Source organism: Lytechinus variegatus, chromosome 9 (assembly GCF_018143015.1).
Source record: "Lytechinus variegatus isolate NC3 chromosome 9, Lvar_3.0, whole genome shotgun sequence".
Classification (NCBI taxonomy): Eukaryota; Metazoa; Echinodermata; class Echinoidea; order Temnopleuroida; family Toxopneustidae; genus Lytechinus; species Lytechinus variegatus.
In genome coordinates this window covers 20,443,860-20,461,163 of record NC_054748.1, presented here as the reverse complement: position 1 = coordinate 20,461,163, position 17,304 = coordinate 20,443,860, and the positions used below count along the sequence as shown (strand labels likewise).

Genomic DNA, 17,304 nt, shown 5'->3' with positions numbered 1-17,304 from the left:
CAGTGATATTAGGCATAATCTATTCAGTCTACTCCTAAATCATACCATAATTAAGAGAAAAACCCATCTCGTGCGAGTACTCGTTAGCGCTTTTGCAGATACCGTACCATACCAGCGAGCTCGAAAGAAAATCAGATTGCTCGAACTAAGTTACAACAAAATCACCAAATAGAAAGTATTTCGTGCTTTTGTGCTATCCCAGTGATTGTTACTGAACCTAAACTCATTTTCTTCAGTTAAATGATACAGGTATTGTATTTTTTAATGATGGACGTCCATTTTAGAGACAAAATCGGAATATTATGCACTGTCACTGTCTTCTCGGCCTCTGCTCACAATGTACGGTAACCGGTACCGTATACTAGTAGTACAGTAGCTAGCTAAACTCGTACTAGTGGTTTGACGTAGTGACACTGACAGTGATTGTAGCTAGCTACATGTAGTTACTTAGTACTAGCCTTGTACACTTCTTCAAAAGACTACCAAATTAGGCCTAACGTTGATCGTATACCCATATATGCTTACTCTCGGGCTTACTCTGTCGTTGTCGCAATGCAGATATCGCCGAGTGAGGGATAAGCACAAACAAGCCTTCACAAAGCACAAGCAAATGTTTATTCCGGCACTAAAACTTAACTGAAGACATTCATACTTACAGTTAATTGTCATGATGTTAATCAGGACAATTTAATTCATTGTCTGACTTCAGTGGTTCATCTTTGTGCCTTCAGGATAATATGATCCACCGTTGGGTCTTAGTTAAGACCAAATATTTACTTATTGACAAATATACACCTTTATTTGTTTATTAGAACATTCAGGTACAAAAGATCAGCATAAAATTGTTTTTCATCAATGACCAAAGGAAAACATAAAAACTATAAATCATCATATAATACATGAAAATATAGTCAAAATCTAAGTCAAAAAAAGACAAAGATAACAATACTTGGTAACAGACGGTAGATAAATATTGTGATTATACGAATCAAACTAATATCTATATATCAAATTAAAAACATGTATCTAAGGAACGATAAGGCAAGGGAAAAGTGAGTCGAGCAAACATTAGTCTAAAAATGTAGACCCACATCAGCAGTGTGTGTACCTCAGCTGATTCAACGAGTCTGCATAGCAGACTATGTCTACGGAGGCTGCAGAAGCTTCGCTCGACCTTTCAGGCTGGTTTGCTGTGCAAACCAGCACCTCACGAGCCATTATGCCATGGTAACATTTGTTCCACGGCGGCCGTACGGCGAGTCGAAAACAGCCGTTTTAACATTTTTTTGTCCAACTACATATTGGTGGTTTGAATCAAAATGGATAAAACGGCTGTTTTCGACTCGCCGTACGGCCGCCGTGGAACAAATGTGACCATGGTATAAGCAAGCATTGGCGTACCTACGGCGGGGGGGGGGTCAGATGGGAGAGAGTGCCCCCCCCTGACGAGCGACACACAGATGGCCTGCTACTTTGGTCTTGAATTTTATTTTTTTTGCTTGTAAATTTTTTTTCTGATACGAAATCCTTTATTTGTGGTTGAAGACTTTTTGGCTGGCCAAAATTTTCCTGATACGAAATCCTTCATTTGTTCTTGTAGACTTTTTTTTTGGTTGCTTGTCAATTTTTTGGGGCGGACGAATTTGCCCTCCCCCTTGCTGGAAAATCTGAGGTACGCCACTGCGAGCAAGAGAGATGACAGCAGACAATGACAGAGGTGACGTGAATCAGTGAGAGGAGAGAATATAAAAACAATTCTGAAAACTATCATTCAAACAATGAAAGATTAATTAAACTTTAAGAAGATATATGCATATTATGACGATCCGGTGACAATAAATTGACACTTAAAAATATTTTATCTTTGTTCATCCATTAACACCAGCTTGAACGTCGGATAATATTGAATATAGAGCTTTGCAATATTACACCAAAAAAGTCAAAAGGATTAAAGAATGGAGGAAAAAAAGATAGGGATCGAGGGAGAAGTGACCTGAGATATTGATTCAGTAAAAATTTAATGAGTGAGACATGGGTCAAATGGAAATATATCAACATAAAAAACGATAAAAATAGAATATGAGGAAACAAGGGAAAAACAACACTGATTATAATTAAGCATGAGTAATCAATTCGTGGTGCAATCATTTAATATGCCTTGTACGTGCTGTTATTGAGACTTGATCGAGTGGTGGGAGAAACAAAGTAGTTTATCATTCCTTATATCATAATAACGGCAGGAGGATTGTTGGGCAATAATGCACTGAAAATATTAAAATTAAATAATTATAGTTGCGAACAAGTGAGAGAATGACGATAAAGGAATGTAAGAAATTAAAGGAAATAGACGATAGGTCTGTTTTTTCCAGCCTCGGTGTCTCTTGCTCAATCTAACCACCCCGCCCCCACGCCCTCTCTATCCATTATCTAATGCTCTCTCTCCCTCTCTCTTGATCATTCCCCGTCTCTCGTATCTGTCGCTCTCTCCTCTTGCTCGACTCTGTCCCTCCGTTATTGGGTGCTCCCTTTTTCTTGTAACTATTTACAACTTATCCCAGAAAGTACATGATCTCATCTCGACCCGACTTTCGTTCAAAGAAGTTCAGAAAGATGACAATTTGAGGGCGATGACACGAGCGTGCATTAAAATTGTGCACTGGCGCAAAGCTAAACATCAAGCCATGACATTTTTGTTTGGGTTTCGAGGAGATCGAGACGGCATCTTACGGCAATAAGTTGCTGTACTGTAATTTCGAGAGAGACATCGCGGCAAGTCAGGAGGGCTAATTTGAACCATGTGAGTTGTCTAAATTGTGACATTTTATTATCAACATAAGATCGTCCCTCCTTCTGCGGTATTACCGCGGTAATACACGAGATTTTTATTAAAAAAATCTCGTGGTAATTACCGCCGTAATTTCTCTTGGCAGGAGACTCCCGCCGATGGGAATTTGCTGGTGGTAATCGCGCGGTACCCGATCTCCCGTCGACTTACGCGGTACAGCGCGGTAATGTGTCAACTTTATTCCGAGCAATACTGTATCCACAAAGTACTTATAAACACCAAACATGCAAAGAAACAATTGAAATGTCACATTTCATGAACTACGACCTCTTGTACATGTCCAACTCACAGTACTAAATACATACAGATTACTACAGATACTACAAATCTCAGTTCTTGAAAAATTTCCTTTCAATTTCTCATAATTTCTAGACATGCAGTGCCATATGTGACATAAGGGGAAGCATTGTATTGATGCTATGAACGATAAGGAGCGCTTCATTTATCTATAATTATGAGCAAATTTTTTTGTATTAATAATTAATAATAAAATAAAAATTAATAATTAATTAATAATTGTTATATTTATACCAAATGTATATCTTAAACCAAGACAAATGGTTAATTTATGTAACACACTGCATATTATGGCAATGGATAAACTTGTTGAACCTTTGTTATGAATTGTTAATAAGTTTCCTACTTCATACTTGAACAATAAACACAAACGTATATTATGCAATGGGTATACAATACTATGAAAAGGAGCAATGCATGTAATAACATCCAGCAAAATTCTTCAATGTTCGTCATGAATTTTGATATTTGTCCTGTTTTGTATAAAAATAAACACAGCAATCGATATTATGCAGGTAAACTTTGTTTCTCAGTTTTTAGGTGAATTTTTCGATAAACTAGTACAGCGAGAGAAAGAGAAGGGGGTGGTGCTGACAAGGGAAGGATATGTCATGAATTTCTTCTTCTCGTGTCCAATTCCACAAATACATGAACTACAATGTAGCTGTTACACATCTAGAGCAAGTGAAACATAAGACAAGCACTTATCAAATAAATGATATCCATTCCAGTATATTTCACATTACACTTGATCTCCTGAGCAGAAGTCAACTGAATTGAATAAAAAAAAACATACTCCAGCCATGCTTACACTTACAACAAGTGGAATGCCTCTGGCCGTCTCACCTGCATCACGCGGTTCAATATAGCAGCAGTGCTGACTTTGAATACTAATCTAACTCGCACAAGATGTTCAGTGATACATGGTTACTCTTATGTCCACTTTTTATGAACTAGACCAATAAACTTACAGAGATATGATGGTTATTCAACAAAAAACCCCAACATGGCCAAAGTTCATTGACCTTACATGACCTTTGACCTTGATCATGTGACCTGAAACTCGCACAGGATGTTCAGTGATACTTGATTACTCTTATGTACAAGTTTCATGAATCAGATCCATTAATAGGATGTTCAGTAATACTTGATTAACCTTATGTTCAGTAATACTTGATTAACCTTATGGCCAAGTTTCATGAACTAGGTCCATATACTGTCTAAGTTATGATGTCATTTCAAAAACTTAACCTCAGGTTAAGATTTGATGTTGACGCCGCCGCCGCCGCCGTCGGAAAAGCGGCGCCTATAGTCTCACTCTGCTTCGCAGGTGAGACAAAAATGACGTACCTGTGCTATCATGTATATTTTTATGCATATATACACTGATTGTCTGCCAAGTATACCTGCTTTGTCCCCAGCACCAACATCATTAAAAAAAAGAAGTAAACCCCCAAAACATTAGGGGAGGCTTTAGAAGGCATTTGCTCAGGTAGGCAATAAGTCAGATTTAATTTTATACAGCCTTTTTAATAAGGCTGCTGAGAGTTAGGTGAATCAACAATGAAATACTTAATTCCAATTATTTACAATTAAAGCTGCCTTCACAAACAATCATCTATCTTACTAGACTAATGATTACATCTCCGAGTTTGAACTAGAATCAGCTAGGCATGACATTACTAGCACAACATATATTTGTATTTATATATTGTACAGTGGGTAAAATGCTCTAGTTGGAGTGAGGCTGAGAAGCTAAATTTTATCTGAATGCTGGATGCTGAATCTGGTGGTGTAATTTTTTAAAATCAATTGTGCATTTTTTTTGTGCATAATTAGGAAATGAATTATTCATAATGCGTATTTTATGCATTTGGGGGATATTTTCATAATTTCAGCCTAAACAAGTACAAAATTACATGAAAACTGTGTAATAATGAAGATTAATGTTTCCCAAGTGTGAAATAAATCAATTCTTATCTATTTTTATGAGTACAGCAGATTTGCATAAAGTATTAATGTATGTAAATGTACACAAATATATGCAGCTATAGCCTTTTTAATGACATGTGCATACTAATTCAGTACTGCCAACCTAAAAGTGCATTCTTGTCTTTTACATTTGGATAAGGGGTACCAAACTCATTAGATGTCAATAATTATTCAGATCATAAAAATATCAATCTCATTCCACCTGTCGACCTGAAAACCTTTTATTATTCAATTATTTTCAATAGAAAACATACATACATACATTTTCACAAGTGTTTCATTCCTGCACCAAAAGCATTCGTTCTGGTAAATGAGGGACATAGACAATTCATTGGACAATTAAATGTTTTCTATGAAGACAGGTGCAATGCAGTATGGCATGATGGTGCTATGCATTCATAGACATCTATAAATCTTAGTACCCCCTAAAGAAGCGAAAGAGGATAGAAAAGTACGGAATACGTTTTTTTGTTGGCATGTCTGCTAATTGGCCCATAATACCCCTTAGGTAGGTCTGATAAGGACAAATGTGGTATCAAAATCAGGGAGTAAGATTTAAGGGGAGTGAGAGCGATTGCTCTCCCAAGCTCCCCTTAAATGCTTTTTGGGGAGTGATTTACAGAGCCCCTTGTAACCCCAATCTTTCTACGTGAAGAACAAATTTAGCTCCCCTAAAAATTCTCCTTGAGAGCCTCTAGGAGAGCTATTTATAGCTCCCCTGTAAATTTTAAAAATCAGTCCCTGCAAAATGTGTGCAAGACAAGACTGCAAGGGAAAAAGTCATAAAGCGAGAATCTGAAATTGGTAGCGGTCGCGATGCAATCGCCAAAACTATGGAGGAGGGCAGTTAGGGATAAATGATAAGAGCCCCAGGGGGCCTGGTGCTCACCTGATGTCATGCAATTGTCATATGTAATTGCAAATTAGTAATTACCACATGCTTCAATTGAGCAACTTTCAATCCTATGCCTCTAGTAGTATTTTATCAATAAATTTGATTGAGAGATCCTCTGACTTGCCTACCAAATGGTCACCCCTGAACAAACTGTTGCCCTGTGGGCCCTATGTACTCTTAATCCTGCCAGCAAATCTGACATCAACTACCTCTGCCCCTGCAATTGCCTGAATCACATTTCAAAAATATGTTTGCATGCATTATTTTATTTTAAATCCTCATAGCTCGATCATGAGAGGGTACTCCTCCAATGCTCCACCCACTTGATTGTAAGGGACCCTAACACAATTCATCAAAGTACCATAAAATAATTGATAACAAGCATGACCCCACAGCTAATATTTAGGTGATTAATCACTATCCGCATGCTCTGTTGCCCATGAGGCGACAGTTTTTGCAGGGACGAGCATCTGTGCAGTTATAAGCCTTCGGCTCAGGTGAGCTCATATAGAAAGACTTCACTAATTGGATTGTTGAAAACACTCAAAAGGGATTTATGAAGACTGTAAGTTTATTTTATTCTAAGCACAATCCTGAATCTATCCTAAAAGATGCGTGTTACTGTTACCATAAATGTCCCGATTAACCTGTTAGCCCATCACCTCATTATCTTATCCCAAGTCGTTTGACTCTTTCCTCTGTCAGTCGTTCGGTCTTCCGCACCTCGTTCATGACCTTGGTTGCTATGGTCCTTACATCATGTCTGAAGGCTGGAAATCTCATTTTGAATTTTCTAATTTCTGCTCTTGCTGTTGAAATCAAAGTGACATTGAAGTTATTGCAATTACTATCAATAAAGATAGATATAGCACAGATTGCCATAAATTTAAAATAAGTTAACAGGTGAGAAGCACCTGATCTAAAAAAACTCCCCGATAATATCAGGGAGATTCAGTGAGGTCTAACTTGATTCTCTCAAGTTGTTAGATGCACCAACACGTTATAAAAGTATGCATGGTATTTACATGAGAAAAAGAATGATACCAACACCCGTGGAAACCTCTTCTCTGAATGATGCATACGACTTAGCAAAATAGACTACTAGTAGTATGACAAATCCTCAGGGAATACCTTTTGCCCCTTTTTCTGCTTTTCCACTTTTGCTGATCCTTTTTATGTGTAAAAAGTCACATAACAAAAGGAAGCATCTGTACTATGTGAGGCATTCATAATTCAGTCTCATTTATCCAGATTAAGAAGACAAAATAACTGGTAACTGCATCTAAAGACTGGGCTTGATAGAATCAAGTGAAAACTCAATTGATCTCCCTGATAATATCAAGGAGATTTTGAAGATTGGCTGTGAGAATATGATTGATATGGGGGGGGGGGGTAATTTCCGAAAATCGGTGTATCTGGTATTCCCCTTTTTAAATACCGGAGTACTCGGTGAAAAAACAAATACCGCTTCAGACTACAAAATGACCTATAAGTTGTAATGAGAATATTTACAGAAAAAAAGCCAAAACAGACAAGGTCAGGGGAAACTCAATATTTTTAATGTATTATTATCCTGAATGGTCAGTATGACAGATGGCCCAAAAACATAACAGTGTGGCAGAGGCAAAAAAAAAAAGACAAGGGTCACATTCAAACTGCATTTGTCTAGTAATTATATTTCAAACCTGAAAATTACATGATCAGTGTTTTCAAACACCTAGTAGTTTGTCAATGTTTGTGTAGATCATATGTGACCGCGTATCTCAAAACCAACAAAAAGTTGCACAAACCGATTTTACACAAGGACCAAAAATATAGGACCAAAATATGTCAATTTATTTTTCTACATATTTTCTGAAAGAGCAATTCTTCTTGGATCATAAAACAAACAGGAAATATGTCTTTACTGCAGTTTTTCTAGCACACTTTGTCTTTAGGGGGTAGAGTTCCCTTTTCATTCTTGAAATTCTTTTATACCCTCTTCACTTTCAAACTCTTGATAACTTTTAAAAGGATGATGCTATTGCATCGAAAGTTGAGAATAAGCATAACTAGACTGTTTGTAATGAGTGTGTCAAATTTCAGCTTAATTTAATAATACCTTCACAGTGATTGCTGTGGAGATTTGTATTCTGCTTTTTGTCCCATGCACTGCACGGAGCGCCCCTGGTTGAGATTTTGCATTTGAATAGACCCCAAACTTCAAAGCCCCTTTTCTAAGTAAATATTTTTTTTTAGAATGGGTACTTTCTTTTCATTATTTTGATGGGTATGATGGTTGTTTTGAGATGCAGGGTCACATATTTAAAATATAGCAGATAGTCAAACTTACATGGAAGTTTTGTTTGAGTTGATGTGAAGTATTCTTTGAAGAACTCTTTTAGTTGAGCCGTTTCCCCAGACTCCCATCTTGTGTACCTCCGTTCTAAAATGTTGAGAGAATAATTATAGACAATGAAGAATATTCATAGACTATTGTTTTTTGGAAAATCAAGATAACTTCAAAATAGAAAGCATGGGATTAGTAGTCATGTTTCAGGAGAATGTATATACACACGAACTCTATTTTGGCGAATGGGGAATTATTAATGGTCTTTCACACAATCAGAGGCTCGATTACCTCACTCAAGAATTGGTGTGTTTAAGGTGCTACATTCCTGGTAAGTTAATTCCCATTACATCAATTCAATGACAAGAAATAAAATCTGCATGTGAATAATTGCCAGTTAGGGCTCCCAGCATTTCAAAAAGACGATCTGTGATGAAGTCTTAAAAATTCAATAATAGTTATTTCAACCTCATTTCCAGCTATAAATGTTTTCTATATGTTGAAGTTAACTATTTGCAGTACAAAAGACTTGTACTGCAGTCAAAGAGACTACACTATCAAAGGGTCATAGCATTTTATCCTATAAATGTTATTTTGATATTTTTGGCCAATTATAAATTTCCCTGACATTTCTTTGATGTCAGTCTAGCAGGGACAAAGAAAACTGTTACAGCAAGTTGTACCAAATAAATATATAATCAACAATTTCATAAAAGGACAGAGAGAATCCTGATTAGAAGGACTGGACACTGCAGGGAGACCTGTAATAAACAAGACATACAGAAATTCATACATCCATGTTTATTCATTGCAAATTAAACTGTATTAAAGATCAATGTCTCTAAAACATATTTTTTCTTTAGCACAAGGAGGAATAAACTAGTAAACAATTAGTTACACTATTGATATACAGGGATTGTTTTAATATGCAGTACCTCTTGATGAATCTTCCTGACGATTGAGGGGTACCAGGGTAGGATTTTTCCTAGGAGGACAAAGAGGTCCAGGGGCTGATACACCACCAGATGATCCAGCTGAAATAAACAATACAGAAACAGAAAGTTATATTTTCACATTGCAGGTAATTCACTTAATGCCATTTATAACAGATTCTGACTGAGACTTATAAATCATAAAAACATATTTATTCCAAGAAAATGTAAAAAACAAACTTAGGTATATTATGATGACGATGTTAGAATATCAATTGCTAGTACCTTTATACTTCTCATACCAAAATGAAATTTACTGAATGTGCAGGAGGTTCTAAAAAGTGAATATTTTAAGATGATTATGTCTAATTGAAGTGAAAAAAAAAACATATAGTACCTCCATCATTACATCGTGATGAATTTTGAGGATCAAGGCGTTCCTTAGTGGGACTCTGTGGGACTCTAGGAGAAAGAGGTCCAAGGGTTGGTACACCAACAGATGATCCGGCTGAAATGACCAATACAGAAATACAGAGCTACAAATGAGACATAACAATCATATAGACAGATTTTTCTAGGATTTTTCTAGTAATAGGATGAGGATGGCAGAATATTAACCCTAATCCTATTGGGATATTTCAATCACTTCAGTCCATCGTTGATCGCGCAAGCGCACCGAAATTTGGCATGATCAGTGATACTTGGTTACCCTTATGTCCAAGTTTTATGAACTAGGTCCATATACTTCCAAGTTATGATGAAATTTCAAAAAAAATTGTGCATATTCTAAGTTCGTTGACCCTAAATGACCTATGACCTTGATCACGTGACCTGGAAACTCACGCAGGATGATCAGTGATACTTGGTTACCCTTATGTCCAAGTTTCATGAACTAGGTCTATATACTTCTGAAGTTATGATGACATTTCAAAAACTTAACCTTGGTTAAGATTTCAATGCTGATTTCCCAAACATGGCCAAAGTTCATTGACCCTAGATGACCTTTGACCTTTATCATGTGACATGAAAATAATGCAGAATGATCAGTAATAGTTGGTTACCCTTATGTCCAAGTTTCATGAACTAGGTCCATATACTTCCTAAGTTATAATGACATTTAAAAACCTTAACCTTGGTTAAGATTTCATTGTTGACGCCGTCGCCGCCGCCGCCGTCGGAAAAGCGGCGCCTATAGTCTCGCTCTGCTATGCAGGCGAGACAATATACAGATCTATTTTATATGTAGCAAAATACCTTGGTGTTTATGTGACTGTATGTGATTATAGTCAGGATAAAAATTAAATGGAGTGCAGATGGAAGCACAAGCAACCCTTCAAAGTATTCCTAATATTGATTTTGGATGAGATGCTGTTTTATTTTTGTTTACATTTCTTTTCATTTTGATGTCCCCTTGTATTACAAAAAATATATAAGCGTTATTGAACAAAAATGTATATTTGCATATTTCGCTAGCGACAAAAAAAGGTGCACTTGCACCATAGCGCTGTGTATGCACTAACATCAACATGCGTGTACTATGAATGGCCTCCCACCTATACGCGAATGCGCTGTTTTCGTCTTTCGCTGTGTGTATGCACTAACATCGACGTGCATGTACTATTGATGGCCTTCCGCCTTCCCTACGAATGCGCTGTTTTCGTGTAGCTTGCAAGGGTAAATTTTGGTGGTTTTTCCGACGCAAGAATACTAGCTAACTTCAGTGCGAAGTATATATGCTTTTCTAGCTATGGACAATTATGCCTAAGCTGAGAACTGAAGTTTACCGCTTTTCTGAAGCGCGCATTTCCGACTTTCGGATCTCGATCCGGGAAGGAAAAAAAACGTGGAAAATGTAGATTGGTGTTTGAGGGAAAAAATTGGAATTCCGTGTAAAATCGAAGATTTCACAGCCCATAACCCAATAAAAAAGATAAAATTCACATAGCATAAATGATGTAGGAGGTTACAATTTATAATTCACATTTTGAAAACCTTATTTTTTTTACAATTTTGGGGGAAAAATTAGCTAATTAGCATATAAAAGGTCCAAGATTGTAAAACGTCAAATTTTTGGATAGCTTAGTAACTCGGCGTTCCACAAATATATGGTTTATTAGGGTTTTGAACATCATAAGTGATTGTTTTGGGCCATGCTTCCACCCCCTCCATTTTGGCAATTAACACCATACTTGGTACCTTAAGCTTTTAACTCATGTGAGTTACAATGTGATAGTGAGAACTGAGCAAAACATGTGGGATAATATATTACTTCCGGATATGTAAGATTCGGTCTGCTATGAAACCTACCATAGTTTCTTTCCTTTCCAGGTGAATTCATATCTGAAGACACTTTCTATTTGTTCTTCCCTTCTTTCAAGTTCTTCTGTAATCAGATGCCCTTCATATTCAGCTATAAATTCACCTCTTGTAATATCCCTTGTAGCAACTACACCACGACCTGATGATGAGAAATGTTAATTCCAAAAGATTAAATATGACTTTATTAATAAGAGTTTGATGCCTTTTGATCGATTTATAGGCAAGCATTAAGATAATGGGGATGGGCGCGGGTAAGATTCCTGAAATGGGTCATTCCATGCCAATTCACCCAATAAAAGTGCCATTTTGGACCTTACCCTCTCAGAATTTGTTCAAATTCGACACACATAAAATTTAACATTTGCTTTCCATGAAACAAAAAAATTAGTGTAAACGGCCCATCGGTTTTTGAGCCCTGGCCCGCCCTTTTTGTTTTGTTTTGGCAAAAAGGGGAGTGACCTTCAACTTTCAACGGCACATTGCGCCTGAACCGGTTGACCAATTTTTATTTTAAATGATATTTACAAATTTACTGTTGGCCCTACATATTGATATTGGTGTTGGTAATGTGTGTACAAGTCTCAATGATACATGAATACTTTCAAACTAAAGTTACATTACAATCAATTAAAATACTACATATCTCATGTTGATACTTCAAAGATCTGTAGGGTATATCTAGTATGGGACAGTAGAGCTGACTACGAAGCACACTCATTGTTGTTTCCGTCAAAACTACAGCTTTCTTGTGAGTTGTATGTAGGCCAATTGCACCCCAATCAAAAGGGCTAAACAAATGTCTCTTTTCATAAGCAAATATACATGTAGTCTACATATATTATTCATTTTGTTTAATGTTTCCTGTAATACCTGATAAGTTGAGTTTCCCTTTTTTATTTGATTTCAATGTAATTTTAGTTTGGGAGTATTCATGTATAATGGAGACTTGTACACACATTAACACCAATATCAATATGTGGGGCCAACAGTAAATTTGTAAATATAATTTAAAAGAGCTTTTTAGATGAAGAAATAAAATATGATCCTAGATCTCTACATATTATGTTGATATTATATTGACGATTAAGTTACATAAAAATCAAGTTAAAAAATTATTCGGCCGGGGGTCAAAATCAAGGTCAAAGCAAAGGTCAAGGGGTAATTTAAAGTGCTATGACCTGAATCTGAATCTGTGAAGTTCCTGGTCCTGATCCTCGAGTGGATATTGATGACCAATAAGAACGTTAGCGATCGAGAGAGCTCAATATTTTTAGTACATTTTGGAGTTGAGTCCCACCACTTTACAATTGGCTGGAGGGACTATAGTAATTATTCCTTTCATGACAGTATCCCAAATAAACTGTAGAATACTGTCATGAAAGGAATAATTACTATAGTCCCTCCAGCCAATTGTAAAGTGGTGGAACTCAACTCCAAAATGTACTGAAAATATTGAGCTCTCTCGATCGCTAACGTTCTTATTGGTCATCAATATCCACTTGAGGATCAGGACCAGGAACTTCACAGATTCAGGCCATACCACTTTAAATTACTCAAATAATAGTTTTGATACCATTTTTGAATTCCTCTTTGAAATATGAATTTCCTATTGAATGGTACTAGTTTGATAAAAATTGGTCGACCGGTTCAGGCGCAATGTGCCGTTGAATGTTGAAGGTCACACCCATTTTTACCAAAACAAAACAAAAAGGGCAGGCCATAGTGCAAAAACCAATGGACCATTTACATTATTTTTGGGGGGGTTCTTGGGATTAAGTAAATGTCAATTTTATGTATGCCAAATTTGAGCAAATTCTGAGACGGTAAGGAAAACCCATTGGGTGAATCCAGATGGAATGACCCAAATGTATCTTGAGTAGATATGAAGTTACCTACCACTCATTGCTTTTCCAATTTCAATGTAGATTGCTCCAGAAAATTTATCAAAATATTTTTGCTGGAAATTGGAATCCCTCAAGTGTATTGCATAGACTTAGATCTAATTTACATAAACATGAGTTCCAACAACCACAATTCAAATAGGTTTTGATTTTACTTTACTTCTGCTTTTTTTTCCAATTCCAGTATTCCAGTTATTGTTTAGCTTGAGGCTGAGAATGGCTCACTCTGTAGAAATGAGCAAGGACCAAGTCCAAGGTCTACTCAAGCGTAGGTCTTGGCATTTTAAAGTTTTTTACTTTTATGCTTAAAAGTAACTTGATTTGTTTCAATTGGATAACTATGCAAATTTAATGTGAAAAAATCCCTGGGTCAATTACCCTTTAGAACATTTATGTTTTGTCACTTATTCTAAATTATCTATCTTCTGGGGTGTAAATGTCGTTCGTGGGGGGGGGGGGGGGTTCCTGGGGATATTTGTCCTAGGGGTAATTACCCTTGGTGTCTGAGCAATGCAGACGGTAATTGTTCCCTTAGAGTAGTCATCCTCTAACCATGAGTTAGCTATTAGAAATCGTCTGAAAGTTCTATCAATGAACTCAACACTTCCTTGTCTAATAATCTTTTCCAGGGTTGTATTGATCTACAAATATGAATATTGAAAACCATCCATCTTCTTATGCCATACAATATATGACCCTCGTTGTTGACAATTGTTGCAATTTTGCTCTGTGGAGTGATGCGATCATTTCGTCATTCGAATTTTGATATAGCGATCTCTGTACCGCAATCCATTCGTAAATCAATGCTCTGTTTTCGATGATTTGAAGTCAACAATCTATTTATTTGTTTTATATAAATAGATTCAACAAATAATTGTGTATTTCAAGAGATTTATTGCTCCAAACATCAGAATCTAAACACAATTGTGAAAACTGCACAAATTATTGTGACCCCATCATACATTGAGCTATCCGTAGCTAGACTAGATCTATGTTACGTAGCACCCAAGGCATACAATTCCCTAACTTAAGCCCCCTGAAGATTATTGCTCTTGCACTTTTCTCTGCAAGGAACATACAAATTGTGGAAAATGCTGATGACAGAGCTAAAGAAAATCTAACCTTTTTCCTTGTTCACCCATTTTTGTTGGATCCAGTCTGGGTCCTGGCCACAACTAATGTAGTGCTTCGCTACCTCCTCTGGCTTTCTTCTTTTCATCTGCAAAAATGAGAAGTAAATCTATTGATATTACTTAATAGCATTAAGATTATTGATCTACATTAAGTTATTTGACTACCGGTATAGATCTAACATCTAGACTAGATCTAGGGGCCTAACAGTTTAAAAGTAGATCACACTGATAAACAACTGGTTAGATCTTTTATTCCTCTTTGTCCTATTAGTATTACGTTAGACTTCTATTATTCTAAAAATTGTTGTTTAGAAAATTTACTATTTAGTTTAGGTTTATCAGTGTGGTCTATTGTAATTCACTCGGATTAATACTAGTAAATCTAGACTCTAGTAACTTTTTGTCCAGTTATTGGGTGTCCGGACGGGTTGGGTGTCCGGACACTCCATTTTAACAGCCATTTGAAAAGGTTTACAATCAAATTCTTCGTTGTTTTTTAGCACAAAATGGGAAACAATATTGTGGAGATCAAATATTGATGATGAAAAGCACAATTCAACGTAGGCCTAGATCTATATATTTTGGCTTAATCCAAAGACAAAAAACAGGGCTTCAATTTTGTTAAGACAAGTGTCCGGACACCCAACCCCCCATCCTAGGACTAGTCTAGGCCCCTAGACAAAGTCTAGATCTAGGCCTATAGTTAGCCTATCTAACTTAGACCTAGAATCTATATTATAAAACTAACTAGTTTATAGCTTGGAGGGCCTGCCGCTTGGAGGAATTTTTTGCACCAATAACGGCCGCGGAGCTACATTTCATTTTCAGATCTAACAGTTAGTCCTAACTGTTAGGACTAGATCTAATGAAGAGAAGTCTCGGCAGCTTCTTCTTCGGTTAGTTTCCTCCAGTCTGGAGAACTGCAAATGGTGCAGAGGAGTTGTTCTACATGATGACAGGATCAGATGGGGGTAGGCCTAGTACACAGAACAGGGTTTACGTTTAGACAGTGACATTCGTACGTTTAACATGTAGGCTAGATCTAGATCTAAGTCAAATACAAAACTGAGAGAGGAGTTGTGAAAAGAGGACTGAGGAGTTGTGAAAAGCATGCACTCAACACGGCAATGAAGCCTTAGGCTAGCCAAAGAAAATTTCAATGTGTGCTCAACTTTTAAAAGAAAAGAGGAAAAATAAGGCAGACAAAATCAGAAATACAAATCGTATGGTAAGAGTGCCCAAGTCTGCGCAGTGCCCATGTCTGCGCACTCTCGTAAATGCGCAATTTTCATAGAACAAAACATCAAACTGATACCAATTTTCAATCTTGACCGCAGCAATCTATTTTGATACCAAAAACTACAAAAATATTTGATTAAAAATGAGTATCAGCAACTTTCAATTTGCTACCCTGAAAATTTCAATAATTGTCAAAAAAGAAATGTCCGAAACTGAAGTTCACTGCATTTGATTTGCGTGCAAAATGAGCTAGTGCGCAGACATGGGCACCAATCATTTTTGCTACACAAAGTGACAAGCCCGCCGTCTGAAAATCGTAGAAAAACATTGTTCTTGTAAATAATTTCTTGAATTTTTTTGTTTCCTTGATCATTAGAATATAGAGAATGGAATGACATTGATGACTCTCAAAATAATATTTTACTTTGTAATAAAATCGAGATCAAATTTTAGGTGCGCAGACTTAGGCACTCCCTTCATATTACAAATCATGACTGATAACATAGTTTTGTGTTAGCCTAGGCCTACCGCCGGTATGCACAGTGGTCACTGACTTACCGTTAAGTTGCTAGAAATATATCCAAAACTTAAAGTTCTTCTTCTTCTTCTTAGTGAGTACAGTCCACCATCTGTCGTACTATTTACAGTTTCAGGAAACTTTCAAGAAACTTTCCACTCACTGGCGGAAGGCGTCGTGTTCGGTCGGCTGCACTGGTTTTAGGCGCGACGCAGCTCCTCGACCTCATCACCTGCACCGGCCGCGCCGCGCCGGGGCAGCCGGGCCAGGCCGGCCGCCTAGTGCAGCGCCCATATGCTAGGCCGTGCTAGGCGCTGCCGAGGCCTGCGCGCGCGGTAATTTGTGCTTTTCGCTGTTCTCGTGCACACTACATGTTCACGTTGCAAACGCTTATCATTGTAACAGCGAAATCTTCGTAGAAGATATAAAAGTAAAATATATAGAGATTTTCGAAAAAGGAGGGGCACTATTAGGATTAAAAGCATTCATGTTTTGTACAGTTTATATATTGTGGTGTAGTTTTGGGATAACGTAGGTGGTGGATTGAGTTACATTTTCATTGACAGATAATGTTGATATATACCCCATTTTACAAAGATTGTCAGCATATACATCAATTCGCCTTAACAACCAGTTTTCCTCCAAACGGTATATACACACAGTTTTGTGCATGATTGTAATGTCAGAGTACTGCTGGGTAGATTTGGCCCAAAGTTCGTAGGAAGTAAAAAGGAATACTGCCCTCTGCTGGAATAGATTTTAAGCATTGTGTTGAACCCCCGTCATTGAGAATTTTAGCTTTAAAACGTAAGGGCGAATCCAAATATTCCCCTTTGGGTCGAGTTCGCCCTTCCGTTGATTATTAACCCTAAAGCTTCTCCTTAAGTAGGATTTAGATACATATA

General features: G+C 37.0%; 2 protein-coding genes across 6 annotated transcripts in view; one reads left to right on the top strand and one right to left on the bottom strand.

The window, feature by feature from the left end:
* The window catches only part of LOC121421314 (fatty acyl-CoA reductase 1-like), a 56,430-nt gene that overhangs the window by 22,205 nt on the left and 16,921 nt on the right, over positions 1-17,304 (top strand). The gene's annotated exons all lie outside the window — the stretch shown is intronic.
* LOC121421315 lies at positions 4,755-17,302 on the bottom strand. 3 transcript variants are annotated; one of them, XM_041615995.1, is made up of 6 exons: positions 16,441-17,302; positions 14,633-14,729; positions 9,688-9,798; positions 9,294-9,392; positions 8,362-8,454; positions 4,755-6,838 (listed from the first exon to the last, which is right to left on the bottom strand). In XM_041615995.1, the coding sequence occupies exons 2-6, from the start codon at positions 14,727-14,729 to the stop codon at positions 6,696-6,698; spliced, it is 543 nt and encodes a 180-aa protein (XP_041471929.1). In that variant the 5' UTR covers positions 16,441-17,302; the 3' UTR covers positions 4,755-6,695. The 3 variants fall into 3 exon arrangements, with proteins under 3 accessions (XP_041471929.1, XP_041471930.1, XP_041471931.1); XM_041615996.1 differs by lacking the exon at positions 14,633-14,729 and adding an exon at positions 11,598-11,748; XM_041615997.1 differs by lacking the exon at positions 16,441-17,302 and adding an exon at positions 11,598-11,748 and having other exon boundaries at positions 14,633-14,720.